We start from the raw sequence: 25,354 nt of genomic DNA, 5'->3' as shown, positions 1-25,354 counted from the left end.
ATATATATTTTGTTTCAAAAAAAATGTCGGAAAAACGCGAGATGAATAATAAATGCCAATACAAAATATGGCAGCTGTAAAGTTGCGATAAAAAAAAAACGGATTAAATCTTTTAAAATATAAAAAAAAAAAAAAACGTAAATTGGTGATATATTTAAAAATTCCTAGTTTTATATTGTTCATTGATTTTGGAAAATGTATTTTATTATAACTTTTTTAATAACCATTTTTAAATTTTCATTTTTTTAATAATTCAAGAGTAACGCTATTTTTTGGTAATATATAGAAAGGGGGAATTATTCTCTTTCGAAATTTATTTTTGTTAGTTAACATATGTAAAATATAAGTAGGAAAATACATCTTTTTTTAGTATGATAAAAATATAAAGAAGCATATATATTAATGCTCCCACTTTTTGTCATAACATTATAACACGTTAAAATACTATTTAAGGAATTCTATTATTCGCTATACTCTAAGGAAAGGGAATAAAATATGATAGAAATATAAGAAACTATATTATCAAAATAAAGTAGATATAGTATTATTCGTATTGTAGTCATTAGATAACGTCTGACAATTTTGCTTCTTTTATGGTAACAAAGTAATGGTCATAAAATTTGCAAAACCAAAATGGACGACGATTTAAAGGAACTAAGTAAGTATGAATGTACAGAAGAATCAGATAGAGATTCACAAACATCGAATTCAGATGATGAAATAGAGGAAGAGATAGATATATATTTAAATAATGTTAATGAAAATCATATAAACAATATTAATACATATTTGATACAATATCCATTACGCCCTAAATATAGACCATATAATTTTACAAATAATATTCAAAAGATATATAAATGTAAAAATTATAATAAATTAAAAAATATAAAAAATAATTTTAGTACAGATGAAGATACATATATATTTGAATATAAATTACATGAAAATATAAAAGATGATGTTATCCATGAGTCGAATACAATATATAAAGATGAACAAATTGATAAAAATATAAGTAGATTAATAAGTACTAGTGTTGTGTGTGAATATATTACTAATTGTATATGCGTATTTCAATATAATGAAATAAAAAAAAAAAAAGAAATATATATGATACCATTAAAGCATATTTATCAATTTAAACCATGTTATGATAATATAAAATTTAATTTGAGTCATAACCCCAAAAATTCAACTCGAGAAGACGAAGATGTTGAAGGGGAAATTGATACTGACTCTGAATTGAAGAAAGAACAAAAAATGATAAGAAACGAAATAGGAGTAAAAAATGAAATAACTAGTTCTACAAAAATAGAAGAAGATAATAATAATAAAGAAAGAAATGATAATATAAATAATATAGTAGATGGAAATTGGACTAGCATTGGAAATATATTTGAACCAGACTCATGTGAAGCACATGAAATAATATCGTTGTTTACAAATTTGAATGTAAATAAAAATATGGTTCTACAATCAAATAACAATTTTGATGAGGATAGTGGAAAGTTAAAAAGAGATGATGAAAATATGAGTGATGTTGAAGAAATCGAATTTAATAGTGATGGATATTTATATATAAATCAAATATGCAAATATACCAATGAAAGCTGGAGAAATTCATTATATAACAATAATAAAGAACATAAAAGTAAAGATATTCATGGAAAGAATAGTGGTAATAATTATAAGAATGCAGAAGACATATCTACAAATTTAAATATGATACATTTATTTTCTTTAACTTTAGATGAACAAATATTAAAAATAATGAGAATGAAGAATGTTCAAAATTTTATTGAAATTGAAAAAATTATTAAAAAAAGGGTTAATAATGATGTACTAATAAATACATTAAAAACATATTGTGTTAATATGTTAGGATTATGGATAATTAAATCAAAGTATTTATATAAATTTTTAAAATGTAAAGATGAAGAAAAAAAAAACGATCCAGAAACAAAATTAAAAAATTTTTCTTATGTAGATTATAAAATTAGTGTACGAAATTTATTACTAGTCATAATATTTAAACAAGTTGAACCACTCTTGTTAAAATATATAAATGACAAAAAGGAAAAAAATGATTCTATAGGAATAAAAAGTCCTGGTATTGAACAAAAAAATAATATCACCAACAATTTAAATAAAAAGATAAATTCATCAATGCCTATAATAATGGAAAATTTTGAAAAAGCAACAAATTTACCAAGTAGTGTACTTTCTGAAATATTCATTCCTTTGTGTGAATATAAATATACTGGATATTTTTTTAAACATAAAATGGATGAAAATTTTATAGATAATAATACTGAGTTATGCTTATTTTTTAATGACAAATGGAAAAACAAAATGGTAAAAGTTGCAAAAATTATTCAAACACATAAAAATAGTAAAATTGTTATTAATGATTATAAATTAGATATTAGAACTATCGAAAAAATTATTACAGATTCATTATATAATAGTTGTTTATTTTTTGATGATATATATAATAAAGTAAAAAAGGAACTCAAAAATACAAACATCGATCTACAAATATTTGAACGAGCTTTAAATAACATTGCAATTAATATAAATAATATGTGGTTATTACGTATAGATAACCAGAGTGAATTTAACAAATGTAGAAATGCAGTTATTAATATTTATCAAAATAATCATAATTTGATTTTATCTAAAAATGAAATTATTCAACATACAGAAAAAATTATAAAATCCCCTCTAACCATTCCGGATATATATTTTAGAAATATTTTGAAGGAATTTTGTGTTCATAAAAATGGAAAATATTTATTTAAGGGAAATGACCAGTTAACAAATGGGGGTACTGATATTTAGACACACACATTTTTAACATAAATGATATTACTACATATGAAATAAAGATATATGTATGCATGTTTGGTTTTTCATTTTTTGATTGATTTTTTTTTTTGTTTTTTATTCTATTTTTTAAACGAATGATAAATATTTGTTCATCAAAATAATTCGGTGATAATGAAATATCACAATAAAACTTCAAAACTTTATATTTTAACATTTTTAAGTATTATAACTGTTTAATCATATTTTTATTCATTAGTAGCAATTTTCTTATTTCCCCTTAGCATTTTTTAATTTAGTTCGAAATTTATAGTTGCAGTATTTATGCTGCCCCCAATATGGTGTTTTTATTTACAAGCCCACAAAAAGTTATAATCATAATAAGTATATTAATATATAGCTTTTACCATAGGAATAATTTTCGCCTATCTATGCTATGTGAACATTTCTTTAATATATTGTATTGCTTGTTTTGTTTTTTCATCAAAACAATTGCCGTCTTTTTTCACATGTTTAAAAATGGATATACTAATGGAAGTAAAAACTCGTTATTCTATTAGATAACCTTAAAATGGGTAGAATGGAAATTTCCCATAAACCCAAAATATTATAAAAATTGATGCTATTCGTTATGCAGTCTTATTTATGTATTGCTTTAGTAGCCTTATTGTTATGCACAATTCTGGCATTAGAACTATGCGCAATGATATAATGGCTACTAAATATTGGGAATTTTATTTTTTGTAAAGCGCAATCTATATATTAATAAGTGCATACATTTCGTTAGTATACATATGTTATACATAATGTGCGTGTAAAGACTTTTCTCTGAAGGATTTTTTGGGGATAGATCTATATTGGAGTTTCCCCCTTCATTATATTTTGCTTAAGTTAAATTATTTTAGCTACGCATCGTGTAAATATTTTCGTAGGTATATGTATGCATATATTTGATCTCGCAGTTTGATTGATAATATTTTTTTTTATACACAAAATGTTTCTTTAATAGTTTTTACAAAAGTAAGCATATTTTTATTAATATATTTTTTCTCACTTTTTAAAATCCCCAAAAAGGCATAATAAGAATATTACACTTGAAATAAATATAACAAATGTGCATACATGTATATTTACATATATTCAATTTGTGTATAATTATGTTTGGGTGTGTTTAAAATTTTTTATAAATTAATAAAAAATAACATATGTATTTTAAGAATGTGATGTATTCTCATTGAGAAGAGGGGAATTAAATTAAGCTAAGTTTATTATTTTTATGAGTTTCCCCATTTGAAATTTTGCATTTTTTGTCAATGTTTTTTTTATATGTATTTTGAGAAATTTTTAAATTGTTTTTTTTTTTTACTATAATAGTATTCGCTATTTAATATTTTTACCATATATATTTTTTTCTTTGTTTTTGATAATCCTGGGGAAATACTATTCTTTGCATTTTATATATACTGCCTCAATTTAGTTCAATTTTCATTTTAGTGTGCTTATTTTTTAAATATAGTTACATTTGCTTTAATTAAAGAAATTATATTATTCTTTTTTAAGATTATAAATACACACACACACATATTTACATTTCCTGTTCGAGATATATATCGCTTCTCCATCTCTGTGTCAATAGGAATATAAAAATGCTGACTACATATAATGTAATTTGGAAAAAAGACGAAGAAGATAATAATAAGCTTGAAAAAAAGGGTAAAGGGCTAAATAGTTGTGAAACAAAAGATAAAAAAGAAACAGAAAGTTATATATCTGATTATGAAGAATTAATAAATGATATAGAAGATTTAATAGAAGAACAACAAATTAATGAAACTGAAAGATTATATAAAGAATCTAAAGCCCCTAATGAAAAATTTAATAAAAAAAATAAATTAAGTATAACTGATTTATCTGCTCAATTATGGTGTGAGCAACAATTAGAATTAGTTTTAACCACAGGTAAAAGAAAAGAAACGGAAGCTATGAAGTTAGGTATAAAAAGACATGAAGTATTAGAAAAAGAAGATCATATAATTATAGATGTTGAAGTAAATACAAGAGAAGAATCATTAGGTTATCGTTTATTAAATACTATTACACTTTTAGGGCAATTATATGAATGCAAAAAAGCAAGAGAAGTATGGGTATTTGGTATAGTTCGAAATTATGTACTTAGAGGGATTATTGATGAACTTCGAATTGAATATGATAGGGTTTCTAAAAGAGAATATTTAATAATATCCGATACAAAAACAAGAAAAGAAAAAAAGGAACCAAGTTTAGCCCAAAAAAAGACTTCAGCCATACAAGTACAAACATATTGTTTATTGTTACAACATTTAAAATGTGGGAAAACTGATTATCAAAAATTATTTGAAATTTATGAATGTGATCCAAATTTTGAATTCACTGATCCAAATTTAGTTAAATATAAGAATTTAACAAATTTAGCTAAAGAAGTTAATAGATTATTTTTAAAATTGCCAAAAATTAAAGAAGAAATGGAAATTGTTTATGAACATCAAGGTGTTGAGTTTTCAAGAAATCACATCCCATACTTTTATGATTCAACATTATATACAATTAATATTCTTTTAGATTATTGGGATGGTAAACGATCTTCTGATGTTGTAGAAGATTCTGATAAATGGAAATGTAAATTTTGTGATTTTGTCAAAAATTGTGTTCGATGTCCATTAGAAAGTTAAACAAAAGTTACAATTTGAATCATATTGAACCATAAAATATATTATCTCTATATGCCCATTTATGTGCGCAATAGATATACCGTAATAAACATAGTTTTTTTAAAATAATGTTTTAGTGAACATTAGTAATATTTTTTTAAAGGATCAAATTTATGTATCATTTTGACCCCCCCTATAATTAGCCCCATATTCCTATTGGGAAAATCCATTTAAGGAAAACATATTTTTTAAATTATAATTTTTTTGCTTATTATTAAAAAAAAAATTTTAAAAGTCTTTAATCACATTTATTTAAAAAAACTTTTATAAAAGGACAAAAAAACATGGATATATATGCAACAGAATATGTGCATAAATAGTTTACATAAAAAAATTTTAAAATAAAACGAATAAGTAAGCGCCTTGGAAAAATACTTAAAAATGATGAAACTAAAATTGGTGTCAAAGAATATCAAATAAATCAAGCTTTAATTCCAATTAATTGGCGTCTAAACTAAAAATGTTTTTTCTTTTTTAACTTTTCTCGATGCACAGGCTTTTCCTGTTTTAATTTATTTATGTTACTGTACCCAGAAAATTGTGCATTTGTTTTTTTTTCACTGCTTTCAAAATTACATACATATTTATATACATTAAAAAAATTTTTGATAGCATGTAAAATAACTCGGTTGAGATTTTCCTCATCCAATTTACTTAAAAAAAAATATGGTGATATGTAATATTCTATATAATTTTTAAAGCATTGGCTATGAAAATAGGTAAAATTTGTGTGTAAATAATTTTTTGAAGGGAAATAAATATGACTGTATTTGTTTTTTTTATGATTACTATCATTTATATAGCATTTAATAATTTCGTTAAATGTATTTGTTCCTTCTTTTCTATCTTTGTAAACATTTTCTAATGAATAACCAGTTATATCTTCCATGACATTTTCATAATTCTTTACAAAATTTTCGATATCCTCATTTTTGTATTCTTGGTTTATATCAAGGGATTTTGATACACCATATTTATTATTTTCAAAATTGGCGTTATTTCCTTTATTTATGTTACTACCTGGAATATTCTCAGAAATTGATGAAAAATCAATAGGGCCATTAATATAGCCTAGTTTGTTACATTCGTTTTCTTTCCTTAAGTTGTACAATATATCCATCGTTTCATATGGAATACAAAAATTTTTATATAAATTATTATATTCGTTAAAAACATTTTTTTTTCGATTATTAGTATTGCTACTTTTTGAATTATAATTGTAACTTATACATGGTTCTATAACAGTTTTATTGAATTTAAAATTTTGATCAAGCATAGTTTTAACCATATTAAAAATATGTTCCAAACATGGGCTCGAATCTATTTTGTCATCACATTTTTTCAAATCGTCACAAATGAATTTTTCTGAATCGTCTTCGATGTTATTTTTTTCTTGTGATTTTTCATTGCCTAATATTATCGTGTTTATAAATTTGTCCATTTCGTTAATCTTTGTATCAAGTATATCATAACTAAGGTTGTGGGATATATTTTTTTCAGCATCTTGATTAATATTATTAATGTTAAAATTGAAATTATATGATTCTTCATTATCTTCTTTTAATGAGTTATCTAAATCTACTGATATAACATCTGTATAGTAATAGTCGTTATATGCATAGGAATATTTATAATTAAATTTCTCTTTACATAAAAAACAGTAAGATATGTGATAATTGTTTAAATCAAATATTGGGACCTTTTGGGCATAAGTATTATATATATAATTATAAAGCTTATTTTTTATTTCAATAAAGTTTATATCATTTGTTAAATTATTAAACAGGGTAAAATAGCTATCCCGTAAATAATAAAGAAATATATTTTTAAATGCGTCTATCTGTAAAATATTGTTTCTGCTAAATATATTCACAAAAGAAAAAAATAAAGTCATATTATCATCATTGTCACCTTTGAAATTTTCTGATGACATAAAATTCATTAGATTTGAATCTTCGTTATTTTTTTCCTTATCATCAATTTTGCTTTTTTGTTTTTTTTCTTTTTTTATTTCCCCTTTAATTTTGCTTGTTTCAATTTTTTCTTCTTTGATTTCTTTCTTAATTTTTATTTGCTCGCTTTTTTCTAAGTGTTGTTCAGTATATATATTGTCTGCAATTTGCAAATAGCCTTGTTCGTTTTTCACATAACTATTATCAAAATTATCATTTCCATAATTTGGTGATGATAAAATTTTTTTATATTTTTGTGATGCTGATAAGAGTATATTGAGAGGAGCCAATTTCATGGTCATATGGAAATCACTTTTTGAGAAAATCATCCACAAGTTATTTTGAATGTCAACCTTGTCATTCATTATTCCAACTTCTTTAGTAGTATAATTATTAATATATGAGTCATTCATATTTTTTTCAGCAAATGAAATATTATTATCCTTTATATTGTTGCTGCTACTGTGATTTATATAAGAAATGTTAACATTGTTATTGTCGATGTGTATATTAGGAGTTGAGTACATGCTATTTATATTATTTTTCATATCATCTTCATTTTGATATATTTCTTCGATTGGCTTTATTAAAAATGTTTGTATACTTCTTTGAGGTATCCATGATGGAAATTTAAAATCTTCGATTTCTAAACATTTCATAATATTTTTATACATAGAATCACCATCTATATAATTTAAAAGAACATTATTATCACCAGCTAAGGTATAATAATTAGATAAATAAACATCATATGTATTTTGGTTACCATATATAAAATCAAAAAAACTTGTTTCCTTAGTATTTTCATCAGAATATTTTATATCATTATCAATATTATTCGATTTAGTATTTTTATCATTTATATTTTTATCTTTTTCATTCTCTTTTAAAAAAAGGAATCTATCCATTTCATTTTTTAGAGATGAAAAATCAAACAAGTTTTCTACCCCGTTTTTCGCTATATTAAAGTTTGAATTATATTCGTTACTTTTTTTTGCACCTATTTCTATATCAGTTGCCAAATATTGTGCAATGTTTTTTTTCTTTAATTTGTTCAAATTATCATTTAGCTCTTCTGTATAAGTTTGAATTTGCTCATCTTCTGTTGAACATTTTTCATGTTTAATATTTAATAAATCGTCATTTAAAATATTTTTTTCTTTTTCAAATGTTTCAAATTCTTCAGCTTTTTTTACAATCTCATAATTATATCTTTCATTTTGAGCTCGTGTATTGCTACTTTTTCGAGCATTGCCAAATTGATTATTAAAATTAAAGGAACTACTATTTTTTGTAATTGTATTATTATATAGGTCTTCAAAATAGGAGTAATATTTGCACACAAAAAATTCAATTGGTAAATTAACATTATCAAGATAAATATATTTTTTTTTACTTTTATTATTGTTTGATTTATCTGAATTGGTAATATAATTATAATTTTGTTTATAATGATTTTCTATATGATTTAATTTATCCAGACTTGTTGTAAATCTCAATCCACAAGTTTGGCATTGAAATGTTTTGTCTTTATAATAATATCTAAATATTTCTTTTAATGAATAAAAATTAATTTTTAACTGATTAATATTAGCAATACCTTCTAAGTCTTTTTCTTCTTTTTCATTTTTTTTATGTTCATCTTGTAATCTAACAACAAATGAAAGCAACAATAAAACATCATACATAGATAGGTCATCAATGTATAATAGTTGATTTGACACATGATTTAATATTCGTTTTCCTAAACTCGTAGTTTTGTTTGTATCCATATTTTTTTGAAAAAGGGATATAGCTTTTTTATGGACATCATTCTCATCTTGGATATTATCATTATAAATCGTTTCCCCTTTGTCATTTATTTGATTATTATTATAGTCATCATTATATTCATAGTTATTTATAAAATTATTAAAAATTGCTCTTGTATTGTCACAAAAAATATTTTTATTAACAAAAATATCATGAAAATTAATACTACAAAACTTTTTATTTACATATAATAAATCATTATTATCAAATAAAATACTATTACTACTATTAAAAAAATAGTTATATATACTTTTTAATTCTTCAATTTCTTCAATATAATTTTCCATATCTTTAAAATGATCAATACATATATCATTAACATTTAGTATTTTCCTTTTTAACAATTCAAAATTTTCGTATAATGATTTTCTTAATTTTTTATGGTTAATATCATAGCCATATTGATTATATTCTTTCAAGAAGTTCCTTTTTTTTGATGTTATAAAATTAGTGTATGGCGCATTGTTTATGCTGTTTATCGAATTATATGCGTTTAATATATCGTCCTCCATCTTTTCCAACGTTAATTATTTAAGTATGTGTGTTTTAATTATAAGGATGCTAGTAATGAGTAACAAACACACATGTATACAAATTCACGTTTTCTCATATATACATATGCAAAAATGCTGAAAATTGTCTGTATATATATACCTACGTAATAGGAATATGACAATTATCTAGTTCAATTTTGGCTTAAGAATATAATATGTTGCATTTAATGTGCGAATTTCCCCCTTTTGAATGTTTCTATATAAAGGGAACTTTATTTAAATACGATATTTACAGCCATTCTATGAGGGTATAATTAAAAATTGTAGCAAACCATATGCTAACTATTTGCATATAATATTATATATATTTGCTAAAATTGTTTTCAAATTTTACAAAATAGAAATGATTAAAAATATTATTAAAATTTATGCAAAAGGAAATAAAAATGTACATATTTTAATTTGTATCAAAAAAAAAAATAGGAAAATCACAATTCAAATGTTTTTTTAATTATAAGTTTTAATAAAATTTTAAAAATTACAAATACTGTTCTACTATTTTAAAGCATTAAAAAAAATGAAAAAAATGAAACGAATAATTTTTTTTTTCACTCCCACCCTTGCATAAAATTAATATAAAATTTTCATAACAGTTAGACGCACAAATATTATACATATGTATATAACATAATATGGGGTCCAATAAAAAGGTGGAAACATAAAACTAAAAAAAAAAATAATAATTGAGATGAATAATTTTCAATAGTTTTTTTTAAAACATAAGAATTTAAAAAGCAGGAAACATCAAAGGAATAATAAATATATTATGATATTTCCTCGTGCTTGTTAAAATGAAAAAAAAACAAACAGAGCGAAAGAAAATATAATGATATAAAAAAATAACGAATTGATGAAGGGATAAACAAATTATAAAACGAATAATATGTAATCGCTAGCACTCTCAAAAAGAAAATATCATCTAGTCATATATATAAAAGCTCTCCAACTTAAAAATGAAGGATACTAAAAAGGCAAATATTTGTTAATTATATTTAGTCTTCTAATTTAGCCTTTTTATGACACCTACAACCATAAGAAAATATATATTATTAAAAAATGCATATTTATTTTAGATTTTTCAAACAGAAATGTTAAAAAATGTAGAATATGCTAGTATATGTGATTATATATATTTTTTATAAACACCAAATTCTCTATACTTTATTCTATAATATGCATATGTATATATTTGGTCATAATGAAATTATAAAGGCCTACCATTTCGTAGTATGGCATATTCTTCTTTGTTGGGTAAAATTTCCTTTTTCCGTCCATCGCAAAATAATATTTGTACATGACCATCATTGTATTTACAATCTATTTGTCCATTAGGAAATCTTAAAAAAGAAAAAATATATATATTCATTTTGAATGGTTAAATTTTTATTAATAATGACATGTGTTGATATATAAATATATTTTTTACTTATTTAATTGGCATTTGCCAGGTATGTTCACTTGATATATTCCTTTATTGACAAATCGAAATAGCTGTAAAATGATGAGATTAAATAAAGGGGCATATTAATAGGTAATATATTTGAGATGAGGGATGATCATGCCCTTCAAGCAAATATAATTTTGTATAAATAATGATTTATATAAAATCAAATGGTGTAATATAATATTTTATTGGTTATTTTTTGGCTTGTTGCCTTTTTTACCGTATACGAATTAGGGAAGGTGGCTCGATAATCTTTACTCGGGTAAAGATATATGACTATATTAGTAGGGTCTATGATTTTTTTATTTTTGTTTTTTTCAATAATTTTTAAACCATCATCAAATAATGTTTCCACTTTCCCATCAACAAAAGCTTGTCTATATTTTATTTTTTTTGACGATGAAAAAATGGATTCAATAACATTTTCACAAATATTAAATAATTCATCAAAGTTAAAATTTATTATAAAATCCCAGTGTTTACCAAAAGGGTTTAAGTTATGATCATTGTTATTAGGGGGGTTATTTTTAGAATCGTCTTCACATTTTAAGTTATTATTATCAAAAGAAATATTATTATCATTACTGTGTTTACTTATATCCTTATTCATATTACTATTTGAGCTCATACTTTCATTCCCTATATACTTTGGATATATATTATTCAGTAAATAGACACTAGTGTCACTACTATGTACATTGGAAGTATTTCCATATTCATCTTTATTTATATGTTTCTCTTTTTTCATTTCATTTTTGTCTTGAAAAGAATTTATTACATTATCTGATGGTTTATTTCTCCTGTTAATTTTATTCATATTGCTTACATTGTTAGCGCATGTGCTTAAAGTTGTGGCAGTAGAATTATCATTTAAAATGGGGATAGATGATATCGGGTTATTTTTTTTTTTTTCATCATTACAATTGTCAAAAAAACGGTCTTTAAAATTTTTATAATACTCACTAGCAGCAAGACTCATTTCATCATCTTGGATTTGTCTCTTATCATTTATTAATTTATCTTTATTTTCATTAACTAAACATTTCATTTTTTGTAAATTTTTATTTATATATTCTTCCTTTTTTAGAGAATCTAAATTTTGTTTTGTTTTATTTTCCTCGTGAAGAAATAGTTTATCTAATGTAATTTTTTGTTTATTTTTTTGTTTCCCTCCTTTTTCTTCTCTATCATTATTTAATAATTTTTTTTTTGCCAATTTTATAGCGTGATAATCATCTTCTTTGCTTGAACAATTTTTATAATTATCTGAATCACTGCTAGTATATTCATACATTATGTCTAACTCATTTTGTATTATTTTTTTATTTTGATCATTTATTATTTTTTTAAATTCGTTAGAGTTTTCCGAGCTATCTGTTTTGTCACTATGATTAATTTGGTCTAAATAGTTTAATACTTTTCTAATGTCATTTTCTTTTTCTTTTTTTTTATGTTCGCTACTTTTTGTTTTACCCACATTACCTTTCCCCTTGTTTTTTTCTTTCTTTCTATTATTTTCTAAATCACTATAATTAATATCTCTTTGAATATATTCATTTCCGGAGTATAGTGTATTTTTTTCATTTATATCGTTTTCTTTATTCTTTTTATCTGTGGCATTTTTATCTTTTTCCTTTGCAACTGTTGTGGCTAGCTTCATTATGGTATTTTGCTGATATTTCTCCATCTTAGTTCTATATTCATCTGATAATTTTAATTCCATTTTTAATTTTTCATTGTCTATAGATAAGTATTCTATTTTCTTTTTCAAATTATCTACAATAAATTTATGTTGTTTTTTATCCGCTTCGATTTTTTCTTCTAATTCTTTAATCTTATTTTTAAGTATAGCTACATCATTTTTTAGTTTTCTTTTATTCATTATAATGCTACGTTGTTTTTCTACTTCATTTTCTATCCGTTTTTTTTCCTTAAGCCATTTTTTTTTTTCATCATCTATAGTTTTGATCATTTGTTTTCTTTCATCTTCCATTTTGTTTCGCATTTCTTCTCTTTCTAATTCTATTTCAGCACTTTTGGCGATTAATTGATATTCTAACTTTTTTACTTTACCTTGTTCAATTTCAAGTTTTTTAATTTGATTACATAATTCATTGTTTAGCTCTTTTAATCTTGTATCATTTTTATATTCTTCTAAATCATCCGATTGATCTTTTTCCTTTTTATTATTAGAATTATTTTCATTAGTCTTTGTTTTATTTGGTTTTATAATTTTGTCTTTTAATATTGTAACTATTCCCTTTTTTGGAATTATATTTTTTTTTTTTTTAGCTGCTTTTACTTTTTCACCTTTTTTTATATCTTTTTTTTTTTGATCTTCATTATTAATTTCATTCCATGATTCTTCATCATTTAAGTCAACATGAATAGATGTACTATCATTGTCATCGCTACTTTTATATGACTTAATTTCCGAATTATTATTTTTTTTATTATCTACCGATTTGGTGTATGAATTACGATTTTTACCTTGTGGGTCTAAAATGGGGTCTACCTTTTCGGAATCATAATCAGTCTTGTTATTTGATGAATCGAATTGATGTTCAACATTATTTACATCATTTTTTTCGGAAATGTTTATTTTATCTTTTCTTGTAGTAGTCATGTCATCGTTGCTAAATATCCGTATGCTACTATTAAGTGAATTATTATAGGCACTATTATTTTGACTACTTTTTATAAACATATCACTTTCGTTTATACTTATATTTCTCTTATCATAACTTGAAAATTTATCATAAAAACTGGTATCATAATTGATTCGAGATGAATTATTGCTGTGTGTATTGGAAATATTATTTATATTATAATTTGTATCTTTATTTATGCTCTCATTAATATAATTATAATCTGAATCTTTTCTAATAATTTTTTTATTTGATTCATTAATATTAGAATAAAAAACGATTTTGTCATTTAAATTATCATTTAATATGTTTACAATATCATTTTCTTGCTCACTTAATTTTATTTTGCTTAATTTATGTTTCCCAAAAAAACTTACACTCTTTTTTTTTTGATACAATTCTTGCTCTTCTTTATTACTTTCAAATATGCTATCTTTCGAATTGGTTGTCTTTAATTTATTGTCTTCATTATCATAATTATAATCACCACTCTTAGCTAAATTGCTCCACGAATATAAATCTGAATCGTTCATATTAAATATGTTTGAATGTGAATCCATATTATCCGATTCGTTATTACTATTAAGTAATTTTACTTTTTTGATAAAATTTTCATTATGTTTTTTAGGGGACGCATCGTCATAGAAACAGCTATCTCTATCAATGGAGTCATCATCATTTTCAGCTTGGCTAGTTGTCATATGACTTTTATTATTGTCTTTATTCCCCTTTTCGAGTTCCTCATAAATATCTTTAAGCATACAAATTTCTTCGTCATTTTTGTCATTTGATGTGGTTATTACACCCTTTAATATTTGAGCCTTAACATTTGTTTTGTCATTTTCATAAATATTGCTATTATTTAATTCAAAATTTGAGGAGTCAACATTTTCTTTTAGTTCATAAATTTCACCAGATTCATTCATATCATTTTGATTTATTTGTGTTTTATCAGAACAAAAAAATACGTTTTGTTTTGACTCTTTTTTATTAATTTGTTTTCTTATATTTTTTTCTAAACTCTGAGTATATTCTAATTCCCCAAATGTATCGGGTGTCCAATTTTCGTTGCAAATGTCATAATAGTCGTCTGAATTAGCACTATCATTTTCCATTCTAGGAAGTTTATATATTTTAAATACAATTTAAACTTGAATAAAAGAAAAGATTTCCATGTCGGCACACAAAATAGATCATAATAATATGCAATATAATTGCATAATACGTAATATCATTTTAAGCCTATTATTTTTCAATAGTATTTTTTAATGGATTATTATTTTATTAATTTTTGTTTATTATTTTGTGATGATTATTATATTATTGCTATACCTTTACGAGCAAACGATTTTGAAAAAATAACGGATATAACATTTGAAAATGCTATTCTTAGGCTTATTTTTATTAATTTTATACTTTTCCCGTATATATATGTGTATTATATAATATATTACAAATTAACAAATGAAAATAAAAGAGAAAAACACTTATTTATAATAAAGACAAAATATTAATTCAATGAATACAAAAAATAAATAAAATAATAGAATAGGATCTCATTATCTCTAATAAATAAAAGATTATTATAATTCATAAAATATTTAATTTCAATCTCGCGTTTGTCTTCTTATGTTTATAGGGGAAATATTTTTATAAAAATCGAGGGCTTTTTTTATTAAAAATGATGTTACAAAAAAATAAAGAATTAAAAAAACATAATAAAGAAAAATGCCATGAAAAGTTACTATAATATAGTGTATAAAAAATGTGTATTAAATCGGTACTGCTGAATATTTAAGAATACGTATTTTTTTTTAATCCAATTTAAGGAACGAGATCCCAATCTGGTTAGTGAACAAATATGGCAATTTTCTCTTATTATTATTTATTTCAAAATCGAACAAATTAATTGGTTATATTAAAAAATAAAAAAAATAATAAAATGATTAGTCTTTTTTGAAAAAAGAAACAAAATTAATATTACAATATATAACACATTTAATTATACATACTTAAAATGTATGCCATAAATATATAACAAAAAAATAATACATGTAATTTAACATAATATACACTAATTTATTTACAATAAAAATTAATAAATATTTATTTGATATCTTTAACAAAATAATAGCACATTATTACAATTATCTGGCTTTAAAATTTTCAAAATTTTGTTCTAACCTCATTAGCAACTATTGACTATACAATATTTGAATACACACAAATTACTGAATTAAAAATTGTGTGCAGGCATACAAAATATGTATGAAGGCTGAATGAGCCCAATATGCTACTTTTATAGATGAATATATCTATACAAGAAGTAATATCGTTTGTATATTATTTATTTTCAAAACCAATTAATTTGACGAAAGTTTGTTTTATATGCATTATTAAATAAATCATCAAAGTATACACATTTTTAATAAAATTTGATGTCCATAATTTTTCTTTGAAAAATAGACAATGCTAATAATAGAATAAAATGGCTATATTAATCAAAAATAACGAACCCTCATTGGTAGATATGACCCCAAAAGATTTTATTAAATTAGGGGTTGGTGGTGTTTATGTTACTATGAAGACAGTATGCTCTTATGAATACATTTTCAACTTCACTGGAAATATGAACAATTTATATAATCATGCTATTAATCTTTTAAAGAGCCAAGAAAATCCAAATCAATCAAATGCTATATCTCATATTTTAGAAAACTTATCATTAGAATACATACGTAAATATTGTATCCAAAATATTAAAAATGGTTTTGAATTTCTCAATTCATTAGATGATGATATAAAAAATAAACATTTTAGTGATAACACTGATTATATGGTAATGGCTGCAATCGATTGGAGCATTGATAATAATATTGATACGACAAATAAACCTTTTTCAATTTTAATATATATAAAATGTTTGCCAAAACACAGTGAGAATGTGGAAGTCGATATAATGCATGGCGAACGTACAACTCCAAATATAAAATATTCAAATGTTTTTGAAATAAGAGAAAAATTATTAAAATTAAAATCAGAGAATAGTAATGAAGTGGTTTTATATAATAGAGACAATGAAATAACTGAAGGATTAACTTCCAACTTTTTTTGTTATTATAATGGTGCGTTGCATACTGCTAAGGATGAACTAGTTTTAAATGGAACCATGAGGAAACAAATTATAAATATATGTGAAAGGGAAAATATTAAAATAAAAAAGACGTCTATAAATATTAATGACATTGACCTTTTTGAATTTTGCTTTATTAGTTCTACAAGTAGAAATATTTTACCTATTAAAAAAATAATACTTTTTCCTGCACCAACGAAAACATTTGAAAAGGATGTTAAACACCCAATCTTGATTAAGCTACAAGAAAAATTGAGGGAAGACGTTGAAAAACAAAAGGAAAAATATGTTACATATGAATGTTAGAGAAAATGGAATATATACACAGCATTGTAATATATATTTATATGTGGTTTATCTGCACACATTTATATATATTCTTTATTATTTGTAAATTTGAATATAATTTTGATGATACTTTGGTTATCTTTTCATTTTTTTATGAATTTTCTACACATGCAATGGAAAAAATTAAAAAAATAATATGAACAGAATAACAATAATGCAAAACAGAATGGTAGTTATTTGTATGTATTTTATTTTATATTTTTATAAAAATAATTTGGTAGTGTGGGTACAAAAACGTGCATATAATATTTTACAATAGTAAATATATAAATAAAAACTCCTGCATCATATAAAACACAAATTAAAATATTTTTTTGTTATTTATGCTATTAGAAACGTTTAAAAAAATATCTGCAATTTTAATATTTATTATAAATGCATATGATGCATATATAAACCAATTGGTGTATGTTAAAAAAATGTATTATTATCTTATTTTCCGAAATTGTTAAATATGCAATGAAGTATATATATATAATTTTATTCATTTATAATCACAAAATCATTTGTTTATATATTTACTTGTATACAATATTTATTTCCTTCCCGATTTGTTTTGTGTAGTACACAAAAATAAATGTTTTTTTTAATATGCCGCATAATAACTGCAAAAATTACTTAAACAATTTAGCAGATGAGATAACATATTGAAATATAAAAATATTTACATACTTTTTAGTATATTGAGAGAATTAAAATTCGATGTTTTACATAAAATTGTTTAATATATGTAAAAGAAAATTCGCATGCACATTATTTTAATATACACAAACTTTATGTGTTTAACAATGTTTATGTTGTAAAATGCATTGTAATAAATAGACATATAAGTATAAATAAAGATATGTATATATATATATTGTTAAGACAAACGAAAACAATATAATTACCTAAATTCGAATTACCACATGCTTACAATTATGTTTTTCAACAAATTATTTAAAAGCTTTAAAAAAAACAGTTCATTAATCCTTTTCTCTATAACGATATTATATTTTTTTTACACATATGTATCATTGTTTTTGTTTGTATTTAACAATGCACTGTTTTATCTATTTGTGAATATATACCTGTTTTACCTATGCTTCCATTTTATTATAAGAGCGTTGTCATACCCTGGAAGCTTGCTTCTTTATTTACACAAGGTGAGAACTAATAAGTTTAACTATATCTATACCCATGTATTATATGATTTTTCATTTAATGGTTAACAATAGCGTAATTTTTTATATACATGCACATTTCTTATTATTTTTTCAACGTTAGACAAACTATGATAATAAGATAGAGCTATGCAAATTTTATATGAAAGAATGTGTAAAATTATCATTTATAATAAATTGTATTCGAGGGAATATTAAGAAGATATCTAGAGAAAAAGATGACCCCAATGGAAACTATAAAATAAAATTCCAACAACTATTTTCAGACAATAATTATAAGGATAACTATTTTAACTTTTTTAGTGGTCTGTATATATTTTATACTCTATATGTTAGTTACTATTTGTATATAAATTTAGAAGAAAATGGAGAATTCAGTGAGGAACAATTATATTTTTATTATTATTTAAAATTATTTATGGCAAAAATAAACAAAATAAATATATATATTAATAAAGATGATATAATATATCAAGAAATGGTAACTAAAATAAAAATACATGAAGACCAAAACCAATTAGCAAATGAATTTATAAAAAAAAAAACTATGCAAAGGAAAAAAAATAGAATTAGAGTAAAAAAGAAAGGAGAGACAAATTCTTTTTGGGGATTCGAATGGATTTATAATTTTCGAAACCGTGCTAATAATAATGTATCTAATCCAAATGAATCGGAAGAAATACAAAAATTATTATCCGAATGTGATAAAACAGTGAAGATTAATGATTATAAGAAGAAAAGAGAAGCATATAATAGTAATGAAAATAATAATATACCTTCTAATTATATTGATGTGAATATTTTGAGTTTATATCATCATGAAAATTATGAAAAATCCATAAGCCATGCTAACTATATGGATTTTTTTATGGCAATAAACTTAAAAGAGTTATCAACATTATTTGAAGATTTAGCTTTTGTTTTGAATAAATTATGTGATATTTTTAAATCTAATACATTAAGAGAAAGGATTGAACTAACAAAAATTCCAAGCTTGTTTAATAATTTTTCTAAAAATTATATAGCAGGAACATTGGATCTATTTAAATATGAATTAATATATAAATATTATGGAAAACAACAGTATTTATATGTAAATAATGTAAAAATTGATTCTATGTTTATACCTTGTAAGAAATTTTTGAATGATAATATGCAAAAATATATTGATATTCAAAAATCAGGTAAAAAATTTGATATAAATAAAGACAACTCAGATACAAGCTCCATATTTTCTAACGCATTTAATAATGAATTTTATAATTATATTTATAGTAATGATTATTTATATAATATACCAATAGTATTATATTTTAACCCGAATGGGGCATATTATGAATTAAATGCTTGTTATTCAGGAGTGCTAAAATTTTATTTAGAAAATAATATTAATGTTTTTGTATATAATTATAGAGGATATAGCAAATCACAAGGGTATCCAAATTTAAATAGAAATAATTTAGACGCATTAAAAATCACTGAATTTTTGTTATCTAAAAATGTAAAATATTTAGGATTGCATGGAACATCAATAGGTGGACCATTATGTTCTTATGTGTCTTATCATTTATGTAATTTTAACAAAAAAAATATAAACACCGAATTAATGGATAAATTACATAAAAATGAGATTTATATAAAGATAGCTTATAAACAAATAAATAAAACAATAAAATTAATGAATAGTAAAAAAAACAAAGTATTAATAAATATTTTTCTAACACCTTTTAAATGTATTATATTATTATTGCAATTTATTATGTTTTGTAAATTAAAAATATCAAATGCTTATATGAAAAGAAAAATAAATATAAGTAATAGAAAAAGACAATTATTATTAAATAATTATGAACAATCAGAAAATTCCAAGATATCATTTGTGTGTATTGATAAATCATTTTATAATTTTGAAGAAGTAGCAAGATATATGGTAGGGGAATATGCATACAACATATTACAATTTACAACACATAAATTAGACATATCAAAATATTACATAAATTCAAATATATCCAGAATTATAATATATGATAATAATGATGAAATAATTCATTATATGTCTAATGTTATTACTGGAATATCAAAAGAAGTTTCAAAATTGTATAAAAATAGTAACTACTATATAAATTCACGTAAAGAAATATACAAAAATGAAAAAGATGAAATGGAATTTTACAAAAAACATATAGGAATGGGGGAAGAGCTAAAAGAGGAAAATGTAGGTGATAAAAGTTATGAACTTAATAACAATATTAATGATATAGCAAACGATAATTTACTTCCATTAAATGCTGATTATGATAATAATAATTTTGATAACGAAAATAATAATGTTTCCAACTTGAGTTCAGATGAAAGTATTGATTATTTATCTAGTAAAAAAAACGGCAAAAAAGGAAATGATAATAATAATAATAAAAATATATTAAACATTTTTAATATAAGTAAAGATAAACCTACTTTTATCGAAACAATGATTATAGACGAGCATGTAGATATATCATGGTGTGATAATAAATTAAAAAAAATAGATTTGAAATTATTTTTAGAAAGTTGGAAAGTATTATGTGATTGTATTTTATTTTTGAATAAATCGTCTACAACAAATAATTCATTTATTTCAATAGGTTTAGAAACATTTAAATCTATCATGTCTACGTATAACTCAAAAGAAAATAAATTCGAACAAGCAACACGTAATGCTGCATATTGTATTTATAATAATAATATGAGTTTTATGGATAATTTTAAAAGGGTAAATTGTAATTATACCGATATAATAATGATGGAATGTATAAACAATAATAATAATTTTAAAAAAGCAAATATTTATGAACTGTTAAAAGAAAATGAAGATTATAAAATCGAAATGGAAAACCTTAATAAAATATTAAAGGATTTATATATGTCTAAAAGAAAAGAAATTGAAAAAATGCATTTTACATATAGTGGCTTTTTTCTAAAGGAAGATTGTTTATATGATTATATAAATACTGAAAATCGAAATAGTGACGAACAAAATGCATTTAATATAAAGGAAGGTGATGTAATAAAATTTTTAAATGAATTTAGTGATTCAATAATTGAAATAGTAAATGCAATGAATTATAATTTAAATGCATGTGGACAATTATTTAATGAGTTAAATAAAGTTTCAGAAAATGAAAAAGTATATTTTTTAAAAACATTTATATATAAGATGAAAGTTTTTGGTTCCTATCCATCCCAATGTTTTGTTTCAACAAATAATACAAATTTTTGTAATTCATTTTATCAAATTCCTTTTATTTTATCTCAATATTCTGATGCATGTGCAGATTCTGATACCACATCTGAAGACCTAAAAGATGTAGATATATATAATTCTGATATCGATGAAACTTTTTTAAATCATATTTCAGAAGAAGAAAGTAATAAAAAGAAAAAAACGCGTAAAATAAAAATAAAAAAAATTGAAGATATATCAATGTACGATTATAACACATTAAATAATACTCAATATATTACACTAAAAAAATCGCTATTATTACATGATTTAATTATTTGTTTGAATTATTACAAAAAATATGATAAAAGAAATTCATTTAACATATTCTACAAATTAGATGACCATACATATTTATTAGATATAAAAGAGTTATTATCATTTATAAAAAAGAATAAAATCGGTTTTAATATCAATAATAGTTCTTCTTTTAGCACTAGTAAGGCATTTCTTGATATATTTTCCAGAGATATTGGGAAAGATCAAAATGATTCGGATTTTTCATATGAATTAGAAAAGTATGTAAGTTGGATGCGATTGAACAGCAGAATGAATTTATGTAAAATATTTATTTTGTTGAAAGAAGAATTAAATAAAATGTTAAATTATTCCAAAATTTTAATGTTAGAATATAATAATATTCATCAAAATACAAATATTCATTTTATTATTTTTTTTATTTATCGTATAATAATTTTTAAAAAAATATTAACACACACATATATAGTGTATACATTCCTACAACGCTTAAATAGCTCATTAGATATTGCATTTAATGAAAATAGAAGAAATAAAGATATTGATATAAAATCGTTAGAGCCTATTTCGAATTTTAATATTTTTTACAAAGATGCCTATAAAATATATTCGCCAAAGTATAAATTTGTATTCCCCTTTTTAGTGTCCTTTTCATTCTTTGTTTATTTTTGTTAAATAATCACAAATTTGTACAGTATCAAAGTGCATACTATTTCGCTATATGCATAACAAACATTTTTTTCCTTTTCCTTTTTTATGCAGAACTTTAGGATTTCCGCTGATGGTAAATTGTGGGCACAATGGAAGTCTAGATAAGGAGGATCTTAATTTTTTTGGAACTTGTATGAATTTTTTATTAAAAAAATATGTTTAAATTAACAAGAAAAAATATGAACATAAATATTATTGAGTATAAACTATGTAGGCATTATAATTCGATGACTTAAATAAAATAATGCATGAAAAACATATTAAAAACAAAATATAAAAGATATGTAACCTTCAATGTATAATATACATCTTTTAATGAAGTTTGTTTTAATTTTTTTTTATAATATATTTTAATAATTATTATTATTCCATTTTGATGACATGTAAAATATAAATAAGACTATACCTACACTGGAACTAATTGTTGTATACATGAAAACGTTTTTATTTTTATTTGCTCCATTTTTAAACAACCGCTTTGTTTTTTTTAAATGTGTATAATTCAAATCTGTATAAATTAAAAATAAACAAAAGATATATGAAACACCAAATGTGTATATGCTACATATGTGCGTGTATAGAAGGAAGATCATTTTTTATAATTTGGAAAATACGACATAATCTTAATAAATATGTTGTATTTTCATATACACATGCATATATATATGTATATATATGTATAATATTTTTATTTATGCATTTATTTTTTTTTGAATACCATTTGGTTTTATGTCTTGCTCTTTAAAGTAAATATAATGTTCCTTTTTATTAATTTTATCATTTGAATATATGTTTTGAATTTTTATATTTTTTAATATAGATGATTTATTATATGTGGAATTCCCTTCTTTAACGAAACGCTTTAATTGTTTTGCAAATGAATTCGCGCTTTTCATTTCATTAAGGATAAAGATGGTGGTTTCGTATATATATGTTTTAAACACAATATATGTGTTTGCTAATTAAATTATAAAAAGTTATTTGTTAATAATTTGATTTTCTTTTCTATGCATGCTTACATAGGAATAATTTTAATACGCAAATCAAAAATAACATGTAAAAATGAAATATAGAAATATTAAGTCAGCAAACAAATAATGTCCTTAATATCTAAAACTGCATGTTCTTTATATATATATCTTTCGGCGATTTATTTGGTTTGTTACTTTATTTTTTTATTTGACTTTAATCTATCTATAAATTGTCAGCTTTCCATTTTTCAAGTTTTGATTTTTGTCTTTCTAAATCTCTTAAAACACCTTCATATCTTCGCTGATAATCCCAATTTTTTGACTCTTTTACATAATAGTAAATGCCAACACTTAAAAGGATAGAAGATGCTAATAATATTTTTCCGTAACGATATTGCATAATATCATATCAATAGTTTCTCTTAACTCTCAATAATATTGTAAAAATGTGTGTGCATATAAGTTGTTATTTTTAATAATACCCTATTAAGATCTTCAATAGCGCAATAGTATAAATAAATTCATGCATTAGCTTGAATTGATGTTATACAAGCACGGATATAAATATATATATGTATTTTTTTTTTCACAACTCAAATTTCTAAATATAGTATAGCATTTGTATTAGTATCCTCAGGCTTATCGTATTCCTGGTATCTTTAACAAATTGTTTTTATTTTATTATTCTCTTTATATAAATAATATATGAAAAAAAATTAAATATTTTATATTTTATGCATAAAATTAATAAATTTGACATTTTTTGTATCGACGGTCATAGTTCAAGGTACCAAAATTATATGGGCATTAAGGAAAACATCATATATGCATATATGCATAATATATATGTACCTTTTAATTTTATATTTCGTTAAAAAGAAATACCTTTAAGATTAATCCTGGTCCTTATAAATATATAATTTTCTCAAAATATTTATAATGATTAAAAAAATAATATTTTTCTTTTTAATTATTAACATATCATTGCAAGTTTAGATATATGAAGGTGGAAGTAAAAGAAAAAAACATCGTGCAATGCTCTCTATATATTTTAGCAATTCGTTTAAATGCTCTTAGATAGATTTAAAATAAATATATTATGGTTAGTACATTAAAACTTTTTTAATTTATCAAGTTAAAATAAAATGTTTAATTCCTTCATAAAAAACATAAAATAAAAAGGTGGAAAATATCAAAGAAAAAACAAGCATACAAATATATTTAATTAAAATACAACATATAACAAAGATAATGCAATAAAATAAAAGCACACAATGTTGACAAAGGGAATTATATAACTAACACATATAATGGCTAAATACATACAGATATATAAGCATATATATCAATGTGTAATGCCTTAAACGCAAATAATCATGGAGGAATTATGAACAATCCGGTCGTGCAATTTTCTATTATATGAATATATTATCAATTCGGTTTCACTACTATATATATATATATATAGGCATATATATATATATATATGGATCTATAATATTTTATAGAATAGAAACGT

The 25,354-nt window shown here is 22.4% G+C and overlaps 8 protein-coding genes across 8 annotated transcripts; 4 read left to right on the top strand and 4 right to left on the bottom strand.

The window, feature by feature from the left end:
• Positions 1–633: 633 nt before the first annotated feature.
• PCHAS_1325800 (DNA-directed RNA polymerase III subunit RPC5, putative) lies at positions 634–2,844 on the top strand (the record flags this gene model as incomplete). Its single annotated transcript, XM_016799218.1, has 1 exon — positions 634–2,844. The coding sequence occupies one exon, from the start codon at positions 634–636 to the stop codon at positions 2,842–2,844; it is 2,211 nt and encodes a 736-aa protein (XP_016654540.1).
• Positions 2,845–4,475: 1,631 nt separating this feature from the next.
• On the top strand, positions 4,476–5,537 carry PCHAS_1325700 (exonuclease V, mitochondrial, putative; the record flags this gene model as incomplete). The annotated part of the gene is made up of 1 exon (XM_016799217.1): positions 4,476–5,537. One exon carries the CDS (start codon positions 4,476–4,478, stop codon positions 5,535–5,537), a length of 1,062 nt encoding a protein of 353 aa, XP_016654539.1.
• Positions 5,538–6,030: 493 nt separating this feature from the next.
• Positions 6,031–9,852, bottom strand: PCHAS_1325600 (zinc finger protein, putative; the record flags this gene model as incomplete). The annotated part of the gene is made up of 1 exon (XM_016799216.1): positions 6,031–9,852. One exon carries the CDS (start codon positions 9,850–9,852, stop codon positions 6,031–6,033), a length of 3,822 nt encoding a protein of 1,273 aa, XP_016654538.1.
• Positions 9,853–10,894: 1,042 nt separating this feature from the next.
• On the bottom strand, positions 10,895–15,101 carry PCHAS_1325500 (spindle assembly abnormal protein 4, putative; the record flags this gene model as incomplete). Its single annotated transcript, XM_016799215.1, has 4 exons — positions 10,895–10,917; positions 11,113–11,231; positions 11,321–11,385; positions 11,559–15,101. The coding sequence occupies 4 exons, from the start codon at positions 15,099–15,101 to the stop codon at positions 10,895–10,897; spliced, it is 3,750 nt and encodes a 1,249-aa protein (XP_016654537.1).
• A 1,373-nt stretch (positions 15,102–16,474) lies between these two features.
• Positions 16,475–17,425, top strand: PCHAS_1325400 (aminodeoxychorismate lyase, putative; the record flags this gene model as incomplete). Its single annotated transcript, XM_740082.1, has 1 exon — positions 16,475–17,425. The coding sequence occupies one exon, from the start codon at positions 16,475–16,477 to the stop codon at positions 17,423–17,425; it is 951 nt and encodes a 316-aa protein (XP_745175.1).
• Positions 17,426–18,375: 950 nt separating this feature from the next.
• PCHAS_1325300 (conserved Plasmodium protein, unknown function) lies at positions 18,376–23,027 on the top strand (the record flags this gene model as incomplete). Its single annotated transcript, XM_016799214.1, has 3 exons — positions 18,376–18,612; positions 18,734–22,770; positions 22,916–23,027. 3 exons carry the CDS (start codon positions 18,376–18,378, stop codon positions 23,025–23,027), a joined length of 4,386 nt encoding a protein of 1,461 aa, XP_016654536.1.
• A 187-nt stretch (positions 23,028–23,214) lies between these two features.
• PCHAS_1325200 (conserved Plasmodium protein, unknown function) lies at positions 23,215–23,760 on the bottom strand (the record flags this gene model as incomplete). Its single annotated transcript, XM_731287.1, has 2 exons — positions 23,215–23,372; positions 23,583–23,760. 2 exons carry the CDS (start codon positions 23,758–23,760, stop codon positions 23,215–23,217), a joined length of 336 nt encoding a protein of 111 aa, XP_736380.1.
• Positions 23,761–24,058: 298 nt separating this feature from the next.
• On the bottom strand, positions 24,059–24,235 carry PCHAS_1325100 (protein PET117, putative; the record flags this gene model as incomplete). The annotated part of the gene is made up of 1 exon (XM_016799212.1): positions 24,059–24,235. One exon carries the CDS (start codon positions 24,233–24,235, stop codon positions 24,059–24,061), a length of 177 nt encoding a protein of 58 aa, XP_016654535.1.
• Between the last annotated feature and the right edge of the window lie 1,119 nt (positions 24,236–25,354).

This window comes from Plasmodium chabaudi (assembly GCF_900002335.3).
Source record: "Plasmodium chabaudi chabaudi strain AS genome assembly, chromosome: 13".
In the NCBI taxonomy this organism is placed as follows: Eukaryota; Apicomplexa; class Aconoidasida; order Haemosporida; family Plasmodiidae; genus Plasmodium; species Plasmodium chabaudi.
The sequence above is the reverse complement of the archived record's forward strand: the minus strand, read 5'-3'. Positions and strand labels throughout refer to the sequence as shown.